The sequence below is a fragment of the Aulonocara sp. 'chitande type north' Nkhata Bay genome, linkage group LG13, assembly GCF_057382095.1.
Source record: "Aulonocara sp. 'chitande type north' Nkhata Bay isolate Kocher_YH1m ecotype deep benthic linkage group LG13, A_spYH_male_GT1.1, whole genome shotgun sequence".
NCBI lineage: Eukaryota > Metazoa > Chordata > Actinopteri > Cichliformes > Cichlidae > Aulonocara > Aulonocara sp. 'chitande type north' Nkhata Bay.
Window position 1 is genome coordinate 1,330,586 of NC_141356.1, and position 23,950 is coordinate 1,354,535.

Here is a 23,950-nt window from a genome sequence, read left to right on the forward strand (position 1 = left end):
AGCGTTTCTGCAGCTCCTTCCTCCCTGCAGCTGCCAGACTGCACAATCAGAACTGCTCCCAACAAACAGATGTTTACATCAGTGCTGTAACTTTCACTATTTTATCAACCGATTCACACGACAACCAGGTCGGCCTCTTATCTGTAGTTATTTAATGTAATAACAGTGCAGTACTCTGGTAACTGCTGTCCTTGATGTAAAAATGTAAAAGAAATGTGCATGTTTGTGTGCTGTTTGTTTGTGTGTGTGTCTTTGTGGCTGCTGTTACAACCAGATTTCCCCTTGTGGCACAATTAAAGGATTATTCTGTTCTAAGTGCAAATTTAACAGCAAAATCAAAACGCAGCAGCAATGTAATATATTTTATTGCAGCCATGAAAAAGCGTGTCAACTGCTGAACAATGCATGTTATCATTCCCCCCCAGCATAATTCAAAATAAAAAAAGCATTTGCACTCTCTGTTGCTGACATATGAAATTTGAATAAAACATAAAAACATGCTTTCAGCTTCATGGATTATGATGAGTCCGTCCTATGAAAGTCCTCCTGGGCACATCCAGGTTCAAAAAGCATCCTTTGATTTTAGCTCAGACCTCACAGGACCGTCACTCAAACTGACCCACAGGAAGGAGAAAAGAAGAGCAGAGGACGAATACCCGTCTCAGCCTGCAGCACGATCACTGCAGTCGCTCGTTAGCAGCAGCCGAAGCAGCCTGACCCTGTTGGCGACCCTGAACATGCTGCCTGTCTCCCTCTTCTGGCAGTCAGATCTAAGTATCTTACCTGATACTTTGCGAGCCCCGTTTGTCGGCACCAGTCTTGCTCCCTCTGGCACATCTGTACCAATGCAGGAACGCTGCCCCTGAAAACTCCAGCATACAGCCAAATTACAACCTTTAAGGCCCTCGCTGCAGCTTTATTGGTCGGACATATTTGTAGTTTCTTTAAAATCAAGGCAGCAGCATAAAAACATGAGAAAAGAAAAGCGCGTGTACACTGAACAGCATCTGTAATAACACTGAGGCACTTTGATCTCAGCCCACTCCAGGAACAGCACATCTGCAACATGTTGACAGCTGAACCAATGAGAGCCCTTTCAGACTGGTCACAGATTAACATCAGTGGAAGACCGTGATATTCAGCAACAACAAACCCAGTTTGAACTTCTGATATTCTCCCACAGTCACAGCAGAAGTCCGCCGTGACTGCAGCGTGGCACAAACTCTCGGTGCACAATCGGTACATGTGAGAACCAACCGTTGATATTGCGCAGCATGGAGCACAGCACGTATAAGCCCAGATAAAAGCAGAGCGCGGACTGAGAGTGCCTCTCTGTGAGCACTCGCTCGCTGCAGCTACGAATCAAAGTAAAGACAAACGTAAAAATGGAAACAGGCTCTTCTGGGGAAAGGTTCACGGCCCTCCCCTACTCCTCCTCTTCCTCGTCATCATCCTCATCGTGGCAGTGGGTAATCTCCTGCGGGGCTTGAGGAAAGAAATGCGGCGGCTGGATCTCACTGATGGATCGGGTCAGCTGGTGTCTTTTGCACTCGATCTCCTTAAAGTCGACGTCGTGGCGGTCTCTTGTGGCCAGCGGCGACTCCATGTCCATGATGTTGACGTGTGTGTGTTCCACTGTGGATTCATGAGGCATCTGGGAGGGACACGGTTCAGTGAGTGACAGAAATCAAGAATCACTTTCTCGTCTCTAACAACGACCCCCATGGGGTGTGGGTGGGCACGGGGGGGGGTCTTTATACTCGACATAAATGGTTGCCTAAGTATTAAATGTCTAACGTACTGAACTGAACCCACCGATAGACCTTCGTGTGAATCTGAAACTCCTGAGAGCTTTTCGACTCACTGCATTCACAACTACGGGTGTAGGTTTCTCACCAGCACGTGTGCAGCTCTGAACAGGTAGCTGAAGGGGTAGTAGAGCAGGTTGATGAAGGAGGCAGCGTACAGGTCAGCGTAGCGCATCACCTGGGAGGCGAACAGAGTCTGCCGGGATCCGCTCCGAAACAGACTTCCCATCATGCCGTAACACATGTCCATGTCATGAGTCACTTTCTGAAAAGGTCACAAACATGCACAGTCACGTCAGACTCGCTGGTGCTGCAGAGTCAAAGTTCCCAGCTGCTGTTAGCATCAAACCAGTAGGATACGCAGTTCCTCATCCCAGCATTATGGAGCAGGTGGTGTGATGCCCAAGACAAAACCAGTTGGTAACAGTACAGTAATATGTTGGTTACTCTATGATAACCTCCTGCTTATTCTATTGGCTGCTCTCTTTAGAGTTCACCACAGGAGAGCATCCTCCTCTGCGTACGTCCATACCAGCTCAACCCCTCAGCCTGTCCCTCTCATACTGGTTTCTAATCCTTCCCATCTGGACCACTTCTAATAAAAATCGAAGCATATTCAGCTCTGCAGCTCGTCCTCCTGTCTTTCAGTGATGTCTAGTTTGGAGACCAAACCTATTGTGATTGGTCACTTAAGTTATGTATATACAGTAGCTTGCAAAAGTATTGGGCCCCCTTGAACTTTCCCACATTTTGTCACATTACAGCCACAAACATGAATCAATGTTGTTGGAATTCCAGGTGAAAGACCAACACAAAGTGGTGCACACGTGAGAAGTGGAACGAGAATCATACATGACTCCAAACATGTTTTACAAATAAATAACTGCAAAGTGGGGTGTGCGTAATTATTCAGCCCCCTGAGTCGATACTCTGTAGAACCAGCTTTTGCTGCAGTTCCAGCTGCCAGTCTTTTAGGGTCTGTCTCTACCAGCTTTGCACATCTACAGACTGAAATCTTTGCCCATTCTTCTTTGCAGAACAGCTGCACAGCTGCTCTGTGACGGCCTCAGAGGTTGTCTAAGAGAACATTGGGAGCAACAACACCATGAAGTCCAAAGAACACAGCAGACAGGTCAGGGATAAAGTTATTGAGAAATTCAAAGCAGGCTTAGGCTACAAAAACATTTCCCAAGCCTTGAACATCCCACGGAGCACTGTTCAATCCATCATCCAGAAATAGAAGGAGCATGGCACAACTGTAAACCTACCAAGACAAGGCCGTCCACCTAAACTCAGGCCGAACAAGGAGAGCGCTGATCAGAAATGCAGCCAAGAGGCCCATGGTGACTCTGGACGAGCTGCAGAGATCTACAGCTCAGGTGGGGGAATCTGTCCATAGGACAACTATTAGTCGTGCACTGCACAAAGTTGGCCTTTATGGAAGAGTGGCAAGAAGAAAGCCATTGTTAACAGAAAACCATAAGAAGTCCCGTTTGCAGTTTGCCACAAGCCATGTGGGGACACAGCAAACATGTGGAAGAAGCTGCTCTGGTCAGATGAGACCAAAATACAAAACGCTATGTGTGGAAAACTAACGCTGCACATCACTCTGAACCATCCCCACTGTCAGATATGGTGGTGGCAGCATCATGCTCTGGGGGTGCTTCTCTTCAGCAGGGACAGGGAAGCTGGTCAGAGTTGATGGGACGATGGATGGAGCCAAATACAGAGCAAGCTTGGAAGAAAACCTCTTGGAGTCTGCAAAAGACTTGAGACTGGGGCGGAGGTTCACCTTCCAGCAGGACAACGACCCTGAACATGAAGCCAGGGCAACACTGGGATGGTTTAAAACAAAACACATCCATGTGTTAGACTGGCCCAGTCAAAGTCCAGATCTAAATCCAATCGAGAATCTGTGGCAAGATCTGAAAACTGCTGTTCACAAACGCTGTCCAGCTAATCTGACTGAGCTGGAGCTGTTTCAAAGAAGAATGGGCAAAGATTTCAGTCTGTAGATGTGCAAAGCTGGTAGAGACAGACCCTAAAAGACTGGCAGCTGGAACTGCAGCAAAAGCTGGTTCTACAGAGTATCGACTCAGGGGCTGAATAATTACGCACACCCCACTTTGCTGTTATTTATTTGTAAAACATGTTTGGAGTCATGTATGATTCTCGTTCCACTTCTCACGTGTACACCACTTTGTGTTGGTCTTTCACCTGGAATTCCAACAACATTGATTCATGTTTGTGGCTGTAATGTGACAAAATGTGGGAAAGTTCAAGGGGGCCCAATACTTTTGCATCCACTGTATATACATGCATACATATAAACACTTCTCTCCCTCCCCCACCTCACAGTCCCTCTTCTTCTTGTTAAAGTCCTTTTAATGTGTCCTTCTCCAACTGCACTCTGCACCATAGTGCACAACTCAAGTGTGTTCCAACAGGAAAGTTGGCAAAACAAGGAAAAAACAGGATTCTTATGAAGGTAGAGCTATTCATGTATCACTAGCAACATCCCATAATACTTGCTGTCTTTGCACCTAAGAACATGGCTGCAGCAGAGCCTGCTCAGTGCTCTGCATACATACACAGGTTTAGTTTGACACCTGTTTCTGTGTCTGATTCACTAGATTGTAACTCCTGTCCGATTTTAAATCCTAGTTCAGGGGGCGTTCCACAGGAAAACTTTGATTGAGAACTGGGAAACTATGGAACTTTGTGGAACGCTGTATAGATCCACACCTCCACTCCACAGTCGCATCACATCTTCAGGGCGAGCATGAATCTACAAAGGGTTCCCGTGCTGTGAAAGAGGTCATGCCTCGTGCCTGTGCCAAAAAAAGGTCACGTTTAAATGACCCTAAATGACACACACCACACACTGAGGAGACTGATTGTGGAACAGGTCCGGCCCATGGCCATCCCACTGACAGACCGCTTCAGTTCACCTGCCAGCCCAGACTACGATGCTCAACCGTAGCTACACACAGCGTGCTAAGCCAGGGAACATTGTGCTTTAAAGACCAGCAGGCCAGCTCTACTGAGTGATGCGCTTCCTCCACAGCATGCCGTCTTCCTTCTCTCACCCCAACCAATCACAGCAGATGGCCCCGCCCCTCCCTGAGCCTGGTTCTGCTGGAGGTTTCTTCCTGTTAAAAGGGAGTTTTTCCTTCCCACTGTCGCCAAAGTGCTGCTCACAGGGGGCCATATGATTGTTGGGTTTTTCTCTGTATGTGTTATTGTAGGGTCGACCTTACAACATAAAGCACCTTGAGGCGACTGTTGCTGTGAATGAGCCGAGACTGATGCCTCCGTCTGGTGGATTACAAATCCAGTGGGGAAGCGTACAGAGGGAAATTCTAACAATGCTGTCACTGTTCATACACTTCACTTTACTGGACATTAACTGTAGGTGCAAAAACCTTTATACCTGTGTTTCTGTAAACGCTGCATTTCTTTAACATGTCTTTAGAAAAAGAACCGACTTACATTTGATGCATTTGATAACAGAAGTGATGCTGTGCTGAGCCAGCCTCAGAGGAAGTTGTACCTTAATGCGTCTCTGCAGGGAGCTGATATCAGGCCTCTCGTTGCTGCTGCTGTCCATGTGCCTGAGGACAAGTCATTTGAAATGTAGTTTCCACAGCTGAAGGTTGAAGCTTCTGCACTGATCTTTCTGTTAACAGCTCGAAATGATTCCTGGTTAAAGGCAATATAATATATTTAGGTTTGTTACATCTGTGCTCGATACCTGCCCAACCTCCCAGGCTACCTACACTGGTTCTTATATTTAACTTTGCATTTTATGCTGTGCCGCTGCTACTACAAGACAATGCTGCTGGAGGCTTGTAGCCTCAGACTCACACTTTGTTCATCTGTCATCAATATACTTGTTTGCTGTGATCGGTGGTAAAACACTCAACATTTCTTTCTGTATTGCTGTAAATATCAGTGTTGCAGATATAACTCTGAGCCCACAACATGTTTTCTTGTTGTTTTTAAATTGCTTATCAGACAAAAGAAGAACCTTACTTGTAAAACTCTGCCAGAAAACAGTCCAGTGACTGAAGTTCTTCAAATAAGGCTAGAAAACAAAACAGTGTCAGTTTATTTCCTTCACAGAGTTATCAGTGAAATCTTTACTGTTCACACTTCCACAGACAGGTAACGTAGTACAGCTGAGCTATTCCACAGACCACACACCAACGATGGACACAGGCACTGAATCTACAGTTTGAAACATCAGAATACTTCATTCATCACGGCCTCATCGATGCTTCAAAGGCACGCGCACGACTGATGGGCTGAGGTGGTGCCGAGCTGCCTACTCAACATTTAACATGAATTAAATATTAACAGTAATTATTTTGTTTAAATGAACAAACTGTATAAAAGCTTGCACTCATACATACTTAGCACGGGAACTGTGATTATTTCTTTGTTGCAGCAACGCTCCTTGGAAATCAATCTTAAACTGTGGGAATGTTTCCGTGCACGGAGCCACATTTGGAAGCACAATGCATCTGTGGGCCGGACAGCAGACGAGTGTGTGAGCTGAACCCATGAACATACCAAATCTTTCCTGTCACAGTTTAAACCTCCGGTACCCGGGCGCTGAGGCGCCTGCTGCACCGGTCAGCTGGTATCTGATCTGCACAGAGCTGCAGTTCTGGCCTCGCTGCCTGTTTGCGCCGCTGTCGGCAACATGTACTTACTGAAACCTGAACATGTGCAGAACGTTATGTTCAGTGATGAGTTCAGTTCTGCCTACTGCAGCTGGATCGTAGGTTCAAAGGTGGAGAATGCTGGAGCGACTGCTGCAACATCAGGTGGCGGCAGCATCTCCCTCGCTGGAAACAGGTTTGTCGTGATTGGAGGCAATTTCAGTGCAGAGGGATGTGAAGAGAAGAGCCAGTGGCAAACCTACGTGTCCATAGTCTGGGACCAAACTGTCATCCCAGGTGACCACACCTCTGCCCCCGCACGCCCAGCAGTTCATCTGTACCTGCAGGAGGAACGGCCTGCCCACACTCCTGACCTTCACCCTCTGAACACTTGTTCATGCCAGAGTGACCAACGCACCGGGGAATGTGTGAATTTGAGACCCGGGTGCAGCTGAGCAGTTTGTTTCTACACAGTCTCACCTTTGACTCTACAAACACTTTGCAACATCGACCTCGGCAGGAACAAACTGGCTTTGCAACGGTGTCGGATTTAAACAAAAGAAAGAATCAAACACACAGTTCTCCGTCTGTGCTGCCTGTAGCCCACAGGATAAACATGCTTATTCTTATGTGCATGTGCACACGTGTGAGCCCAGACTCACAGCTCTTGTCAGTCCACACATGCAGCTCCTGGGCCAGCTCAGGTATCACCAGGAACGTCCTCCAACCCTGACGCTTCTTAGATTTGAGAATGTCGCCAAAAATGTGGTCTCCGATGTAGACGATGTCCTTTCCTTTAGCGCCCAGCAGGTCACAGACGATGTCTGAAGAACCTGAGACACAAAAACAAGGACAGAAAAAACACTTCTTAAAATGACCATAATCAATCATTTCAAAACATTTCTCACCTGGAATGTGAATTATTTACAATTTGAGCCAAAAAAGGCGAAACGTTTGCAGATGGTTACAGAGCATCAGAGGGATCGGTCAGAAGGAGGGTACAAAAATGTTCACAGCACTGGATGCATGATGGAAACCAGCGAGGACAGCCATCGAACCACAGCGACAGAACCTGACTCTACAACAAAGCATCGGTCTGATTAAACTGAGCTGTTGTAAGCGCAAGCTTTCCAGGAACAACCATCAGCTTCAGGTTTGGAGCTGTGACTCGGCTCACACATGTTTGCACATCACCTCTGTTTGTTTCAGAGACGAACCTCTTACATCATGCGGTGAGAGTCACGGATTAAGGAACGAGCCCTTTACTCAAAAACAGGTCAGGACTGTAAATACGACAAAGTCCTGACTGATCAGAACATCTAAACATCAGATCCTGTCCAACATCAGCACAGCTCTGTTTTTGAAATTTACCTCCAGAGTAAACGATGCCGTGCTGAAGAGGTCCAGTGTACGTGCCGATCTTCAGCCGTCCTGTGCTCTGAAAGAAAGACAACACGTCACATAAGCAGCATTTACTAACTTATCTTTTGTGCAAATGAAAGTTCCTGCTCTCGCTCAGTATCAGCGGGCAGCCAGCGAACATCATCTGTGGGTTAAGCTCAGTATCACAGGTACTTTGAAGAATTTCCCCTGACATGAGAACCCAAAGCTCACAGAGGAAGCCCAGGCCAAACCACATCTCTCATGTCTTCACAGGCCTGGTGCTGAGTGCAGGTCATCAGCCACATTTCAGCGGCTGGTGTAACTGTGTGGGAGGAAGCGTACACTCGGGCACCGGTGAGTGGCTCTAACTGCAGCACCGTCACAGGAACGGTCGTGTGGTGAAGATGCATCGAGCGTGTGACAGCACAGGACGTTACTTTGGAAACGGCACTCGTCATCATGCTAGTCGTATCAAAGACACGGCAACAACGCAGCCGGCTACACTCGAGTACACTCACAGTGTCGACTTGTCGTAGCACCGTTCCTTCCCCGAAGAAGACGGGCTTACGGGCATCTACCAGGATCAGGTCGAAGTAGGACTGCCAGGGCTGGTGGGGCGTGCCCGGCTGCAAGGCCATCCACACACACAATAACACATCAGTCTGAGCGTGTAGGTCAAATGTGTACGTAAGCTTTAATCATCCGTGTTACCTTCGGACCATGAGGGAGGTCAAACAGGTAGCTCATAATTTTCTGTAAGACAAGAGTTTTTTCATCAATCATGTTTGAAATTTTCCATTTTCACACCACAATGACGACCCTCCCCCCTCCCTCCCTCTCTTCCTCCCTCTCTTCCTCCCTCTCTTCCTCCCACCCACCCTCCCTCTCTTCCTCCCTCCCTCTCTTCCTCCCTCTCTTCCTCTCTTCCTCTCTTCCTCTCTCCCTCCCAGTACATCGAATGACCAGCAGGTGTCAGTGCTTCAGCGGGAGCTTCCTCACAGTTACTGGAGACAAAGCTAATCCCAGGAAGTGTCTGGTTAGACACCCTGTTTCTAAGGTTTTCGGGCTGAATACAATTCTTGTGGTTTGACTAATTGGTGTTTGTCATCCAGCATCGATTTCTCTGTAGTAGAGATTTTTCTACTAATCTCTGAGATTAAAAGGTTGGAGATAAGCCTGACCTATAGTTAAACTGTAAAGGAAAAAAGACTAGTTTAATAGTTAATAAATGATGCACTAATTCGATGATGTTGTTCATGCAGCCGTCAGACTTCTTCATTCTGAGGTTTTCTACAGAAGAAGATGAAAACAGCTGTTTATTGTTGTGAGCTTTACCTGTGTGTACTTATAATCACTGTTGGTGACCAAAAACACTTTGGAGACTTCATTCATGCGACTCAGGAGCAGAGGAAGCTTCGGCTACAAACACATCAAAAACTGAATCATTAAAATCATTTCATTTATACATTTCTCAACAATATGTGTCACCACCACCACAGCTTCACTCTGTAGAATCGGAGCTGCTCCACTTACGTCCTTCACCACGTACTTCTCCAGGTTTTCAACGGTTTTTTCTTTCAAGGAGCCCTGTGACAGTAAATCAGGTTACTGAGGACATTCATGGACCAAGCAGGGACTGAAGGACGTGGAACTAGGACACAGGAGTCTCTACCTTGAAGTGAACCCAGTCCACAGCATCTCGGACATCCTGGAACATGCTCTTGTAGGACATGAAGAGGTCCCCGTCTTTGAATCCAGTCTCACAGCTACAGGGACACATTATGTTTACAGCGTTTCCATGTTTCTCAAAGAATACTATGATGATGAAACACTACAGCAATATCAGTCATTAACAGATCATCATCAGAGGAGCGGCTGCCCCTCGCTGCCTGAATCACTCAGCCTACAGTACCTGGAGTATCTGGAGCAGTTATTGAAGAAATCCACCAGGCAGGCAAAGAGGTAGGTTTCTGAGGAAAGGGAGAGTGAGTCTGCACCCGTTCATTGGAAAAACAAACCAAAACCAGCAGAAACACAGCAGTCATTGTTCATTTCTGCAGGATACCTGGGCACGGGTCACAGGCAGCAACCCAGGCAAAGCCCCCTGCTCTAGTTCTCCCAGCCGTCAAAGGCAGCCGGGAGCTGTAATCACTCCAGTGTGGCTCAGGTCTGCCCTGGGGCCTCCTCCCAGGCGGACACGCCCTAATGACCTCACTCCGGAGACATTCAGGATAAATACCTGCATCTCTACTCTGAGCTGTCCTGAGCGACGAGCTCTGGGCTTGGAGTTTATGAACTGCCTGAGTCATGAGCTGAAATCCTGCACACAACCCGAGTCTGCTGCAGGAAAAAAGCCCAGCTAACAAGTAGTCGTGGTGAGGGCGGTGAGTGGTGCACTGGTGCGAGGGCGGTGAGTGGTGCACTGGTGCGAGGGCGGTGAGTGGTGCGAGGGCGGTGAGTGGTGCACTGGTGCGAGGGCGGTGAGTGGTGCACTGGTGCGAGGGCGTGAGTGGTGCACTGGTGCGAGGGCGGTGACACCAGCAAAGACCAAACTCACTCACATACTGTTTAATAATGTTCCTCACAGCCGTATTTAGAACTCGTATTAGTTGTTTCACGTCTACAGTTTTCTATAAATTAACACGACCATCCCTCTTTCTTTGGCTGAGTGTGTGAGGGAGCTGTGGATGTGGGCGTCCTGTTCAAAGTAATATCTGCCTGTAACCAGTCAACAGCCTGTAGCCTCGTTTCTTCCCTGCAACAAAGCTCAGTGTGGTTAAACTAATGGAGTGTTGGATGCTGACGGACGCACGTGCTCGGCATCTGCAATCACGCTCGACAGCATAAACAGCCGTCTGTCTGTGGTGGTGTTTGTGTGGCGCTGCGAGCTGCAGTGTTTGTAACAGCAACCGTGTGAGTTAATCAAACTGTCATCGGGTCTGGTGTCGTTACACACTGAGCAGAGTCTGATGTGGAACAAGAGGCTGATAAAGATGGACAAACAAAAGGGCAAAGTAAACGTGAGAGACAGAAATGAAATCACATTTACTGACGTGTGAGCGGCTGCACCATCTCAAACAAAGCCGTCACCAACGGTCGCTGTTGCTGACACTAGTGCAGGAGGAGCAGCAGCAGTCCCAACAGGAGTCAGAGACAGACAAAGGTGTAAACAACACGACAGATGGAGAGGAGGCCGCTCTAAACATCAACTCTGCTTCTTAACACAAGCGAAGATCCTACCCTCCCATCCAGCCACCGCTCACTCTCACTCATGTCAGCATCAAAGGTACACTCAGCCAACGCTACTGAACATCTTTCTTTGCATACAGAGAAAGAACTGCAAATCCCATCAGCAGCTCTGCATACGTTTGGGTTTGACTCACGCGTCATAGACTGGATCAAGCAGTGTACAGCTGATCCTCAGTCTGCAGGGTTGATTCCTGAGGTCACTTGTGACAGTAAACGCCCTTGTCCTTGCACTAACATTATGCACAAGTGTAACAAACTGTTTTTGCTTTGCTTTTATTTGTTTTTGAATCATTACATAAACATTTACTGCAATGAATTTATTGGGGTATTTATAAAAATCTGCATGTACTGAAAGCTTTAAAACCGACCTTTTTATTTAGGTTGTTAAAGATGCAAGAATTTGTTTTTGTGTGAACTGGACCTGAGGTGATTCTGAGGATCACAAACATGTGAGCACATGATGCAGTACATCGAATGACCAGCAGGTGTCAGTGCTCCAGCGCGAGCTTCCTCACACTATCACTATGATGAGTCTTTAGATTTAAAAAAAAGATTTGCCATATAAGCTAAAATTAAACAGCAATCATTGGATATAAATTGAAACTTTGGATTATAATATTTTAGACAAAGCAATGATTGTTCATGAGAAAATATTCTAAAGAAAAAAAAAGATTAGAAATGGAGTGACACCAAAAAATCCACTTAATGAAATCACTTCCTGAGCACCATCAGAAAACTCCAGATTTCCGTTGTGGTTGCTTCTCTTTGGATTAGACGATCTACTGATATTGCTAAATATATTTGCTCAATCCAGCATGTCAACGGGATTTTGTTTGTGCCTAAGAAGCTGACACCATAGACGGTCATACCTCTACTCTTCTCCACACAAGCCCGACACGTGTTATATTTTCGACACTGCCTCTGACAGACTGACAACAGATGCTCCCTGTGGTTAAAACAGGCAGTCCCATCTTTAGCATGGAGCGCCAACGTGCTACCACCGATGAACCCGACCTACAGAGTCCCCATTAATGCTGCCAATGCAAACCCAGCTCTCACCACAGCTGTATGTAAATGGTATACAACAGCTGGCTGACAGCTGGCCCACAGTTAAAGGCCTTTCCCAGGTTGATAAAGCACATGTAGTCTTTCTGCAGACATGCATGTTTTGTTGTTTATTCTGTACTTGCTCCCTCTGGGCGATGTGCTCCGTAAACATAATGTGTCCTTCCACATCTTTGCCGATGATATTCAGATCTACCTCCCTCTGAGGTTGAACTGCAATGTTTCTTTGCAGCCGCTACTCTCCTGCTTGTCTGACATTAAGACTTGGATGACTCTTAACTTCTTACACCTTAATGAAAGCAAAACTGAAGTCATTGTGTTTGGGCTTCCTAAAGATCCCAACTTCTCTCTTGACTTTTTGGGACCCCTAACCTCCGATTGCACTTCTTCCATTAAGAGTCTTGGAGTTATTTTTGACAATGCTTTTAAACTTGATAAACAAATCAGCTCTGTAGTTAAGGGATCTTTTTATCATTTGCGGATTTTAGCCAAAGTCAAGTCTTACCTTTGCAGGAACAATCTAGAAAGAGTGGTCCATGCTTTTATTACTTCACGGCTAGACTACTGTAATTCCCTCTATGCTGGCCTAGATCGTTCCTGTCTACATCGCCTTCAACTGGTGCAGAACGCTGCCGCTCGCCTGTTGACCGGTTCAAAAAAAAGAGAACACATCACTCCGGTTCTCTGCTCTCTCCACTGGCTCCCAGTTGCCTTTAGGATTGATTTTAAAATCTTATTGCTGGCTTTTAAGGTTTTAAATGGCACTGCACCTTCTTACCTGTCAGAACTCCTTAGTACTTATCGCCCCAGGAGATCTTTGAGGTCAGCCGACCTGATGCTTTTAGATGTTCCCAGGTATAAATTAAAGACAAAGGGAGAGAGGGCGTTTGCTGTGGCTGCACCCAGACTGTGGAACAGTTTACCTCCTCACGTCAGACTCTCCAAAAGCCTAGAAACTTTTAAAACCGCTCTTAAAACTCACCTCTTTTCATTGGCTTTTAGAAAGGTTTAATTTATTTGTTTTATATATTTTTATTTTATTTTTATCAGCGAGGTGTTATTACGAAATTGTGTTCTATTGTATTTTTATCTGTATTTACTGTACAGCACTTTGGTCAGCCTTGGTTGTTTTTAAATGTGCTCTATAAATAAACTTGACTTGACTTGACTTTTATTATATCCTTTTTGTACAGACTGCATCAGGCTCAGGTTTGAATTTTAAGATCAGAAAACTTCCAGAGTTGCTTTGCTTACTTACCGGGGAGGTTAAAGAGAGTGTTGAGGATATAGAAGCGGTCTGTGTCTCCACGCTGGATGAATTTGTTCGGGTACATCTCTCTGATGTCAGGTCTGAGCAGAAATAGTAACCAAGAAGTAGCAAATATAAATACAAGCATACAAACCTCACAACATTATTATCTCCCTCTGCAGCGGTCCAAACTCTACACTGAAACCAGCATGCTTGTTAACATGATGCGAGTGTGGCACACAGCATGGGAAGATGTCAGGAATACAGGGATGAGTCCAAGAAGTCAGTCACAGGTAGAAAACTGCTGGCAGATTAAATCCAGTGTGCTCAGTTCTTCGGTCTGTAGCTCACCCAGATGTGCAGCTCATGAGCCAGACACACAGATAAACCAGTGTAGCGGCGTTTTAGCCACAATTAAGCTGCTAAAGAACTGAATGGCTTCTGGGTGCTTTAGCTCAGCAGCACCATCATACTAGAATCTGTAATCAAACTCCTGCCTGCCTCAGCTGTACTTGGAAGATGTCCACAGCACCTGTATTTGAGTTTTGACCTTCAGCACAGAAAAATTCATTGGTTGCTGAAGTAGAGAAATATTGACCTGATCCACAATCACGTCCTCGAAAGCACAACGACAACGTCAACAATCCCCCCAACAGGCTTAACCAGTGAACGTACTGGTGAACACCAGCGAAAGGTTTCGTGCTCTGAAGAAACACCGGCATGCAGCACTTCCTCTGAGCGGCGCTTGACAGGACAGTCAAGTTTCAACAGTTTTTATCACCTAAGCTGAATTTAAAGACACAGGTTTGTATAATTGCCCAGTTTAAAGCAAAGTGGGAGTAATGGACCTTACCCCTTCAAGAAGTTGAACCCATGCACACACACCAGAATGTTTCCATAGGCATCAACTTTGAGCAGGTTCCCATACATTGTGTCGAACACCAGACCTCTGTGAAGCACGGAAATAGGTGAAAACATAAACACTTGACATTCACCATTCGGTGCAATGGTGAAGTGAAATAATAAAGCTGGGATCTGTGAACCTACCTGGTGGGGAAGGAGGGATCGTAGACAAAGTTCAGCAGCTCCTGTGGATATCCAATGGATACCAGGCGCTCCACTGTCAAGTCGAAGCCCAGGGACTCATATTCAGGAGATTTATACACTAAAAAAGCAGAGAGACAAGCTCAGGTTCACAACAATCCTTCCAGTAACGGATGTCATTGTTTCCACCATGGAAAGAGTCTTATTCATGTCTTTGGTATCTTGCTACAGCGGTCCAAACAAAACCAAACTGTGCCTTCTATCGTTTAAACAACAAGCTAGCAAGGTCTTCTTCTGCATCGCGGTCATATCTCCCACGAGCACACTGCATGCTTGATGCCCATAAATTCAAACAAACACATTTGTGCTTTGGCAACGTTTTTAGGGATCATATTTATTTAAACTCTACATAAAACATAGCGGTTCCTGTGGCTGGGTGGGGGTGGATATTTCCACTTAATATTCTGTTATTATTTTATAATGTGAATTCTAAAAGTTAACTTCACAGACTGATATACAGAAAATGCAAAAAAAGGAACATTTCAGGTTCCTACCGTCATAGGTTTTGTCTAAATATTTAAATAATCACGTAATTAAGGTAGACGTAGATGATGGCATTATCTAGGAAGTTCCTTCAGCTCGGTGCTTTAAATCAGTCGTGTTCTCTGACAGCAGATTTAGGTGCAGGGAGGGCTTTTGTTTACAGCTGATAACATTCTGTAATATTCTTCTGACGATAGGCGATATATTCACGCAGGCCACTTTCTGATGGGCGGGGCAATGTGATCATGCACGGACTGTTTAGAACACAGAAGAAGTCCAAACATGGAGGAACTAGCTGCCAAAAAATACAAAGTCGCCAATTTGGGAATTCTTTAACTTTAAACTGGATGAAAGAGAGAAACCTGAGGATGAAACCAAAGCGGTGCAGACGCACGGTGCCAGCAAAGGACTCGAGCACGGCTGACTTGCACGAGCATGTACGTGTCCACCATCCTGCTGTGCTCAGCTTACCGCAGCTAATACTGTGACTCACGCGGCTAAAACATGCTCGTTTTTCTGTCAAAGAATTTCTACGTTTTGTTTGGAGGGAATATCTGACCTTCTTTTCTTGTTTGTTTCAGTATTAATATAGCTATAATACAGCGTTTTTAAGATCACTGGAAGAGACATTTTGATTTTTAACTTTTTGTTTAATTTTGTATTTGTTTGTTGGGTCGAGTGTGTCAGACAGATAAACACAGAAGAAGCCAGTTTCTCTTTGATTCTCTCCCACCATCGTTGATGGTCGACATATTTGTCCAAACAGTTTGGGATACCACCGCTGCACACATATATGTGGAGTTAAGGAGGATGACCTAAAATAAATAAGTGGAATTTACATTAAAGAAAAGACTCACTCACCTGCAAGAGTGTAATCCATATCAAAACCAAAACACTTGATCTTTTCCATGGCCAGGCTTCGATTAACAAACACTCTGAAACAGGAGAATCGTTCGGTCAGCGACTGCACGGCAGATGAAAGTGTAATGAAATATAAAACTCAAATGAAACAACACTGCTTACTTTTCCCACAACACACACCCAGACCACAGTAAACAGTCAACAAATCAGTCTGCAAGGACAGAAACTACAGAACAGTGCAAAGTCTTAATGCACGATGCAGGCCGAGCTTCAGTCCCTCAGATAAAACTCACGCTTGTTATTACCATCAGCTGGAAAAGGCTGATGATGTCACCTTGCTGGGCAGGTAATGTGATGCAGGACTTTCAAATTAACATCATACGTGTATCTACCACAAATCTGAGATGAGTTTGAATCTCAGTGACCTCGGCCTCAAGGTCAGGGGTCAGAAAAATGTCATCAGACTATTTCTTATATAAAAACTTTTATACTCTACTCGAGCATTTAAAGCACTTTATACTGCAAGCCTCACTCACCCATTCAATTATTTCTTCTATGCCCAACTACTTTCTAATGAAAACATCCCTTACTGCCAATCGTACTACACAAAGTCATTATGCAACGAACAATTACACGAGAGAAAAGTCTCCGTTTTGACTTTCAACTGCAGAAATTTCTGCCCCTCTGTTTTTACAAAATCAGTTAAAAAAAACAAACCAAAAAAACCTGGACAGTCTGAGCAGTGAGCTAGCGTGGTGGCTGTAGCTCAGGTAGTACTAACTGGACGGTTGGTGGTTCATTTCCCATCTGTGCCAGTCTGCATGCCAAATATCCTTGGGCAAGATAATAACCCGGCTTTCCGATGCATCCATAGGAGAATGAATGTTAGCCAGAAAGCAGTCACATAGAAAGAGCACAGAAAACGTTCCTGGGTAAATGAGGCAGGTTGTGTTCGAGTGCTCAGAGTAGAAAAGCGTTATAAGAACCAGTCCATTAACAAGAACCAGTCCATTAACTGGTTCTTACAGTTTAAGTCCAAAGAGTCGTGCTGACTGTTTTCTGTCTTTGTCACAGCTGCTTTTTCTTTATCATGTAGACAAACTGGTAAATATGTAACTTCTCTACACTGACAGTAGGGGGAGTTTCCCACGATGTAAAAATGAAGCTATGTGGCCATTAGACTGATGGCCCATCACAGAATGGAATCCCAGCGGTTATAAGAATTAGGGCAGGACCCCCCAGAGTCTACACACAGGTGGTGCAGATAAAGATGGAGGCTTGAATGAGCCTGAGTAACATGGGAGAGGCGGAAACGGGACGGAGTTGGTTGCATGAAGGCATCTGCAAGGGAGAATGACGGGTAAGCAGTGAACATGCAGAGTAGAGGCTGACTGGCCTGAAGAAGGCGAGCAGGAAGATGATTGGACCAGCGATGTCAGCGATGAGCTTTACAGTGTGAGAAGTGGAAGTAATGTAAAGCTCAGATTAGTCACCAAATACCCAAACAGCAGACAAATGTGTGAGCTCATATCGTCCTCACTGAACTGATAATGTGACCTGAGCTACAGCAGAAATCCAGATGTACCAGATCCAGTGTTTCCAGTTGATTTTTGCCATTTGCAGTTTGTTGGTAACACTGTTACCAGAATGTTCTAACACCAACATGTTGTATAAAGGCAACATATGACTTTAGCACATGGAAGCCACTCATATCACACAGGCTGGCTTCAGCTAACCAGCCACAAACTGCAGTTTAATAGATGAGCCAGTGGGAGCTCACAACAGAGAACCAAACTCATGCACATTGCCATCAACTATTTTCAACAATCCCAAATGAAATCTTGGATTTTTCTACTTGCGGAACGTGAAAATTGGATGTTTCAGGTATTATCCAAGCAGGAATGGGAAAAATCTGAAAGACTTGACAACATTTTCCATGAAGCAGCATCCAAATCCAAATAAATGTGTATACGGAAAGAATAAAAGACGTACAGATTAAAGGATGGAGATTCAAACCCAACGTCAAAAGTTTGGGGAAATTGAAAACATAAAGAGAAAACAGAATGCAATAACATGCAAATCTACTGAAATAAAACTACTGAACCCACAATTTATTAGTGCGCATGTAGATTCAAGTTAAAAGTGCTTAAGCAGGGCACCAGTTTAGCTCAGTTGGATGAACATGCCGCATGGCTGAGCGCGGCCGGCTTCGAATTCGACCTGCGGCCCTTTGCCTCATGTCTTCCTCAGTCTTAACTTTCTCTGTCCAATAAAGCCAAAACAAATCTTTAAAAAAAGCACAGATGAAGGGCCGTACCAATGTGTGACTGGATTCTACTTGTAGTAGAAAGTGCTTTAAGTGATTAAGTGACACCTGAAGAAGATGTCTTCTTCGAAGATGATGTCTACTGAAGAAGATGTCTACTTCGATAAGTGCTTTAAGTGATTTATTGAAGTAGACATCTTCTTCAGGTGTTGCATATTTAGACATGACAATGCTAAATTGCAAAGTACAGCTATACCAGCACGGCAGCAGAAAGTACAGAACTGGCCTCTCTGCAGTCGAGACGTTTCATCTGCTAAAAACATTTGGCACACTGCGAAATAACGACAGAAGACAATTTTGGAACTGACAATAACCTGTAATTTTGGATTTTAGTTCATCTGATGTATAATAATGGAATAAAAGGATAAAAGGGCAGATGGAGAAAGAAGAGAAATGCAAATCCAAGAACCCACAATGAGAGCTGCTCTCTTCACAGTGAGAAATCCCAATCATTAATATTATGGAGCTCCATGAGCTGAGAGCTTCATGGAAGGTCAAACCACATCACAGACATCACAACTCAAAAGTAACGTCGTCACCATTCACAGTTTCAGTAACAATAGGACGGCATACCTCATTGCAGGATGGTTTTGAGCCAGATCCTTTGGAAAGCTTTGTAATAGAAAATACACGCAGTATTACCACAGAAGTGCTAATATTACCACTCCTGCTGCTCTCTGACTGCAGACAGTCTTTTTATCTCTTAACAAAAGTAATTAGATCTGCCTTCATTACCTACTATTCGTTTAAAATTATGAACATACAAGAAACAGGCACAGCTGACATTTTAATACAGTTCTGAATACATCTGAGTAGCAATATAACAAAGCCCGGGTCTGTGGTTTTATAAGTGACACATCTGAGACGAGTCAGTGTGTTGTTTGGTTAGAATGAATGAGAAGAAACAGTCTTATTTCATTTTGGTTGCTTGTTCTTATCCTTCGGTCATGCCAGAGTGATATCACAGGTTGAGCTTTGACTAAATGATAACGTGGAAAACAAGAGCTGATTAAGGACTTTCCTTTGAACTTGTACGTTTTCCATCCGAGTTCCTGCCTGGCTGAGAGCGCCTCAACAAAACCGACACCAACTCTAGCAAACCCCCGATGCTACAGCAGCTGTGCTAGGAGACAGAGACTCAGGATAATGACAAACTGATCAGACCGATATGCATGTTTTTAATCTGAGGTGACAGTAATTGAACTGTGAATCTACAGTAAGGTTAATAGTCCATATGTATAAGTTATAATTATGATTTTTAAAGGCCTTAAAAATCATAGTTATTATGCTCAACCATTATTTATTTGAATAATTAACCATAACTATTCAATTCAATGTTATTTATACAACAGTCGCCTCAAAGTACTTTATATTGTAAGGTAGACCCTGCAGTAATACTGTCACTTTGATGCTTTGGATATTTAAAGAATGAGTCAAGAGAACTGCTGCAGCCGTAGATTTCTGTAAGACGTCCACTTCTGTTTCCCTTTTTTCCTCTTTTGCAAAGACTAGATCCTTCCTGTATTAGCTCACAGCTGACCGCAGCCAACAGGACGAGGCCTCTGTTACAGCACTGGTGTGTTTTTCTTCATGAACATGTCTGAATGGTATGCACTGGGTATGAATGACAGAGTAACGATTGGTAGGGCAGTGCACAACCTGAAGTCAGACAGAACCCCTTATTACAAGAGCCAGGCTGGCCCTGCTGTCGCCCTGCTGCTCTGTGCTCTCTGTTACAATCGGCTGATTTCAGTTCTTGTGCCAGAGGAAGAGAGCAGCGACACAGTGTGGATGTGACCATTACACAAAAGGACCCGAGAGCGACGGTGGCCCCAGCCCAGCGACCAGCCCTGAATTTGAACGGGAAACAAATGGATGAGGCTGCAACCTTCGTTTCTACTGTTCGTGTTTCTTATGTAGAATCACTGTGACGATCACTTTAAACTGTTGTTGGCTTTGTGTTCATGCCTTAGGTTCAAGGTTCAAGGTTCTTTATTATTTGTCACATGCATAGTTATACAAGTATAACACACAGTGAAATGTAGCCTGACACGCTCCTCGACATGTGCAAAAATTGGGGGGGGGGTTTGTACTGTTCAGTGGTAATTATGTTACGTGTTTCGTGTCATTTTAGGGAGACAGTGTAATGGATTCATTTCTCCTGGGAGTAATTAAACAATGTGCTGCATTACGTTTTAGTGTTCTGCGTAATAAACCCAACACCGAGCACAGCAAAGACGGGAAAGACCTCCAACGTGCACAAACATTTGACCACGCAGCATGCAACTCAAGTCTTTGATATGCTGCAGAAATGGCGGCGGCTCTCCAAGCAGAGCCAATAAGAACCCAATGAGAGAGCGTGATATTGATCAGGGAATCAGAATCACTAAACTCTAATGGATTCCCATCCAAGACACCGTACACTCGTAAAATTCACTTCATGCTGAAATTTAAATGTTGCCGTTTTATTTATGACAAGTGGAAAACTGTACATAAAATACTCGTGTGTATTTTCTACCAACTTGCTTTAACTTCAGCTACGACTGCTTGAAGTTAACTATGTGCCATGTTTCTTTAAGCTGCTTAAATGTACGTCCATTTTTTTTTTGATCACATATCCAATCTGAAATACTGTGCTGTGCAAAAGTCTTGAGCCGGTGCTAGTTTCGTTACGTTTTATTTCCAAGGAGCCCGACTTGATCATTTCTTAAATGTGATTTTGAACAACACTTTTCACCCATTTCACTCCATCCAGCATTCTCACAGGAACGTTTCAGCCAGTCAGCTAAAACTTAGTGTAACTTGACACTGTGTCCATCTTCAAAATATTTGAGGAAACTGGACAAAAGAAGAAGGGGCAGGTCTAAAACCCATGTGACCCGATGTGATGTCATTAAAGAATGATGACACTGCATCCTCCCAGTCCACAGCCTTCTGAGCAAACATGCAAGTACGAACTTGAATATTTGGGTACAGAGAAAAATGGCTAAAGTTATGACACAACAGAGTAAAAATAACAAAGTCAAAGGTCAGCAAAGCCAAACACAGGCGCCATCTTCTAAATCTGGTCTGTTGGTCTGCAGGCACTAAAGCTGCATGAAACACATAAAAAGGGCAGCGGCGTACTAACGACCCGATATCTCGATGCACGCTGCAATAGGTGTAGGCTGCCGGGGATTCCCATGATGCACTGGGTGTTTCTTCTTCACTCACTATGTGTTAACAGACCTCTCTGCATTGAATCATATCTGTTATTAACCTCTGTCTCTCTTCCACAGCATGTCTTTATCCTGTCTTCCTTCTCTCACCCCAACCAATCACAGCAGATGACCCCGCCCCTCCCTGAGCCTGGTTCTGCTGGAGGTTTCTTCCTGTTCAAAGGGAGTTTTTCCTTCCCACTGTCGCCAAAGTGCTGCTCATAGGGGGTCATATGATTGTTGGGTTTCCTCTGTATGTATTACAGTAGGGTCTACTGTACGATATAAAGCTCCTTGAGGCGACTGTTGTTGTGATTTGGCGCTGTGTAAATAAAGTTGAATTGAATCAATGGCCATGAGTCCCATTCACAGAGAGTTGGGGACGGCTACAATCACAATATTGTAAGATGGTGACAGATGTACCCTCATGGAATGCAGAACTGGTCTTTGCAAAATACTTTTACATGTAGTCAAACTGTATTGAATTTATGTGTGGATGTCAGCACATTTTGTGAATAGTTTAAAACACTGTGTTCATGCTGTGGATTCTATATATACAAGAACTGGCCTGGGGTTGGGTGGCTGTAGTTCAGGAGGGGCAGCAGATCATCAACTAATCAGAAGGTTGGCGGCTAAAAACTGCAGCTGTTGCCAGAGGGTGGATTTTCTGCATTCATAACTCGCAAGTGATCAACATCCCCAGCATCGCTGGTTGGAATACTGGTTACAGTTGTGTAATATATGCTCCACAAACAAATGTGTGCAACTTTAGAGCACTCACAAACAATCTTAAAATTCACACATACATTCAGCACAGTCCCAAAACACTGGACAATGAGGTAAAAGCAGACCTGCACAGAACAACACACAGCATCCTGTAGCAGAGTGATGCTGACAGAACACAACAAAGACGGCCAGGATCAGGAGAACAGCTCGGGAACGAAGCCCGGAAAGCTGAAAGCATGCAGGTGCTCACTCCAACGTGGACTTCCAAGCTTGTTACAACTGCACACATTCTCCATGCAAACTATGCTAAAGGAGAGGCGGCTCAAGACTTTCACGCAGCACTGTGTAACTGCACATTTTATGAGCATCAGCGGACAGACTACCATCTACCTGTGGTGGGCTTCACGACGATACTTCTTCATGGCCACACCGTCCATGTTGGCTGGAAGAGCAGCGAAGTTCTGCAGACGGTCGCTCCACGAGGTCGTCATCTTTAACCGTTACTGACGTTTCTGTAAGAAAAGACACCGAATCGTTTAAACAGCCCAGCTGGCTCTTTGCGTCGCACCGAGAGCATTAACGAGGACGCTTCGGCGTCTCCCTGTTACACCCACGGCCCCTCACGTCCTTTAACGTCGTAACGCCTCAAATCTCACTTTTTGATGATGACCCACACCCTCTCACACAGCCCTTTTCCACTATCACCCACTCGGGTTTAGGGGCTTCCTCTGTTTATTAAGGCCATGTGGATTGGACTGTTAACGGCACATGCGTATTTTAAACAAGAGCAGAAGGCAGGTTCCGGTAAAGTTCAGCTTCATCTTACAGAGTAAGTTCCGATGCTGCAGCTGACAGCACGGCGTGTAACCACACTCCGAGCGCCCACGCACTGAGAGCTCCAGCTGCCCTCGAACAAAGTCACAAGTCGCAACAACTTCACAGACCAGACGCTGTTAAGATAAAACGCAGTTTTACACTTTATGCAGAGAATGACAAACAACTCACCGTCGTTTCTAGTTTTAACTTGGTACAGTGTATGGCGCATGCGCAAATCTTTGCAGCTGCTTCCTGGTCTTCTCTGTTGTTATTGCAGTTTCCTTTTGCACCGAATGACTTCACCGCCCTCTCCTGGAGCTTCTGAATACTTGGCCCGTGTGCCCGCCTCGACACCTCCGTGGACAGAAATGTACACGCACAAAATCTGCCGTAAAATCCACAAACGACAATGTTTTTCTGCTTTTTTCATAAATCACTGAACCAACTTGAGCCCTTTTTAAAATGATCAAAGAAAATTACTTTCAGGATATTAAGCCTTGAAAAGCCTGCTTAAACATTTCTGCATTTTAAAAAACATTGTGGACATCTGCGTGGACATGACACCGTTAAATGAGTCAGTGTGTCGTGAAAGATCCTCCCCTCTGTAGACCAAACACTAGGCATGCTCACAGGTGCGCAGTATTTCTCCAAGCTCGATGCTAACATGGGCTTTTGGCAAATACCGCTGGCCAAAGAATCTGCTCTCCTCACCACATTTATTACGCCTTTTGGTAGATACCATTTCAATCGTTTGCCATTTGGTATTTCCAGTGCACCGGAGCATTTCCAAAACATGGTGGTGACGGAAGTGACAGCCGGCCTCGCGGGAGTCGTGTGCCACATGGACGACATCCCTGTCTGGGGATCCACGAGAGAGGAGCACGACATGAGACTCCACGCTGTCCTCGTCCGTGCAGAGAAGGCAGGCGTCACCCTGAACATGTCAAAATGTGAGTTTGGCAAAAGAGCAGTGAAATTATTAGGACTCATTGTGTCATCTGAAGGCATGAGTCCTG

At 45.0% G+C, this 23,950-nt stretch overlaps 1 protein-coding gene across 4 annotated transcripts; it reads right to left on the reverse strand.

Moving 5' to 3' along the window:
* Positions 1 to 267: 267 nt before the first annotated feature.
* On the reverse strand, positions 268 to 23,462 carry nt5c2a (5'-nucleotidase, cytosolic IIa). Of its 4 annotated transcripts, XM_086258210.1 has the most exons (19): positions 23,124 to 23,457; positions 22,509 to 22,630; positions 18,769 to 18,807; positions 15,870 to 15,943; positions 14,469 to 14,586; positions 14,275 to 14,370; positions 13,431 to 13,522; positions 9,771 to 9,828; positions 9,531 to 9,624; positions 9,392 to 9,445; positions 9,194 to 9,277; positions 8,570 to 8,611; positions 8,377 to 8,484; positions 7,847 to 7,913; positions 7,138 to 7,308; positions 5,844 to 5,895; positions 5,362 to 5,422; positions 1,897 to 2,073; positions 268 to 1,654 (listed from the first exon to the last, which is right to left on the reverse strand). In XM_086258210.1, the coding sequence occupies exons 2-19, from the start codon at positions 22,607 to 22,609 to the stop codon at positions 1,427 to 1,429; spliced, it is 1,716 nt and encodes a 571-aa protein (XP_086114336.1). In that variant the 5' UTR covers positions 22,610 to 22,630; positions 23,124 to 23,457; the 3' UTR covers positions 268 to 1,426. The 4 variants fall into 4 exon arrangements, with proteins under 4 accessions (XP_086114336.1, XP_086114339.1, XP_086114337.1 ...); XM_086258211.1 differs by lacking the exon at positions 18,769 to 18,807 and having other exon boundaries at positions 272 to 1,654; positions 23,124 to 23,454; XM_086258212.1 differs by lacking the exon at positions 268 to 1,654 and having other exon boundaries at positions 1,936 to 2,073; positions 5,301 to 5,422; positions 23,124 to 23,462.
* Positions 23,463 to 23,950: the final 488 nt, after the last annotated feature.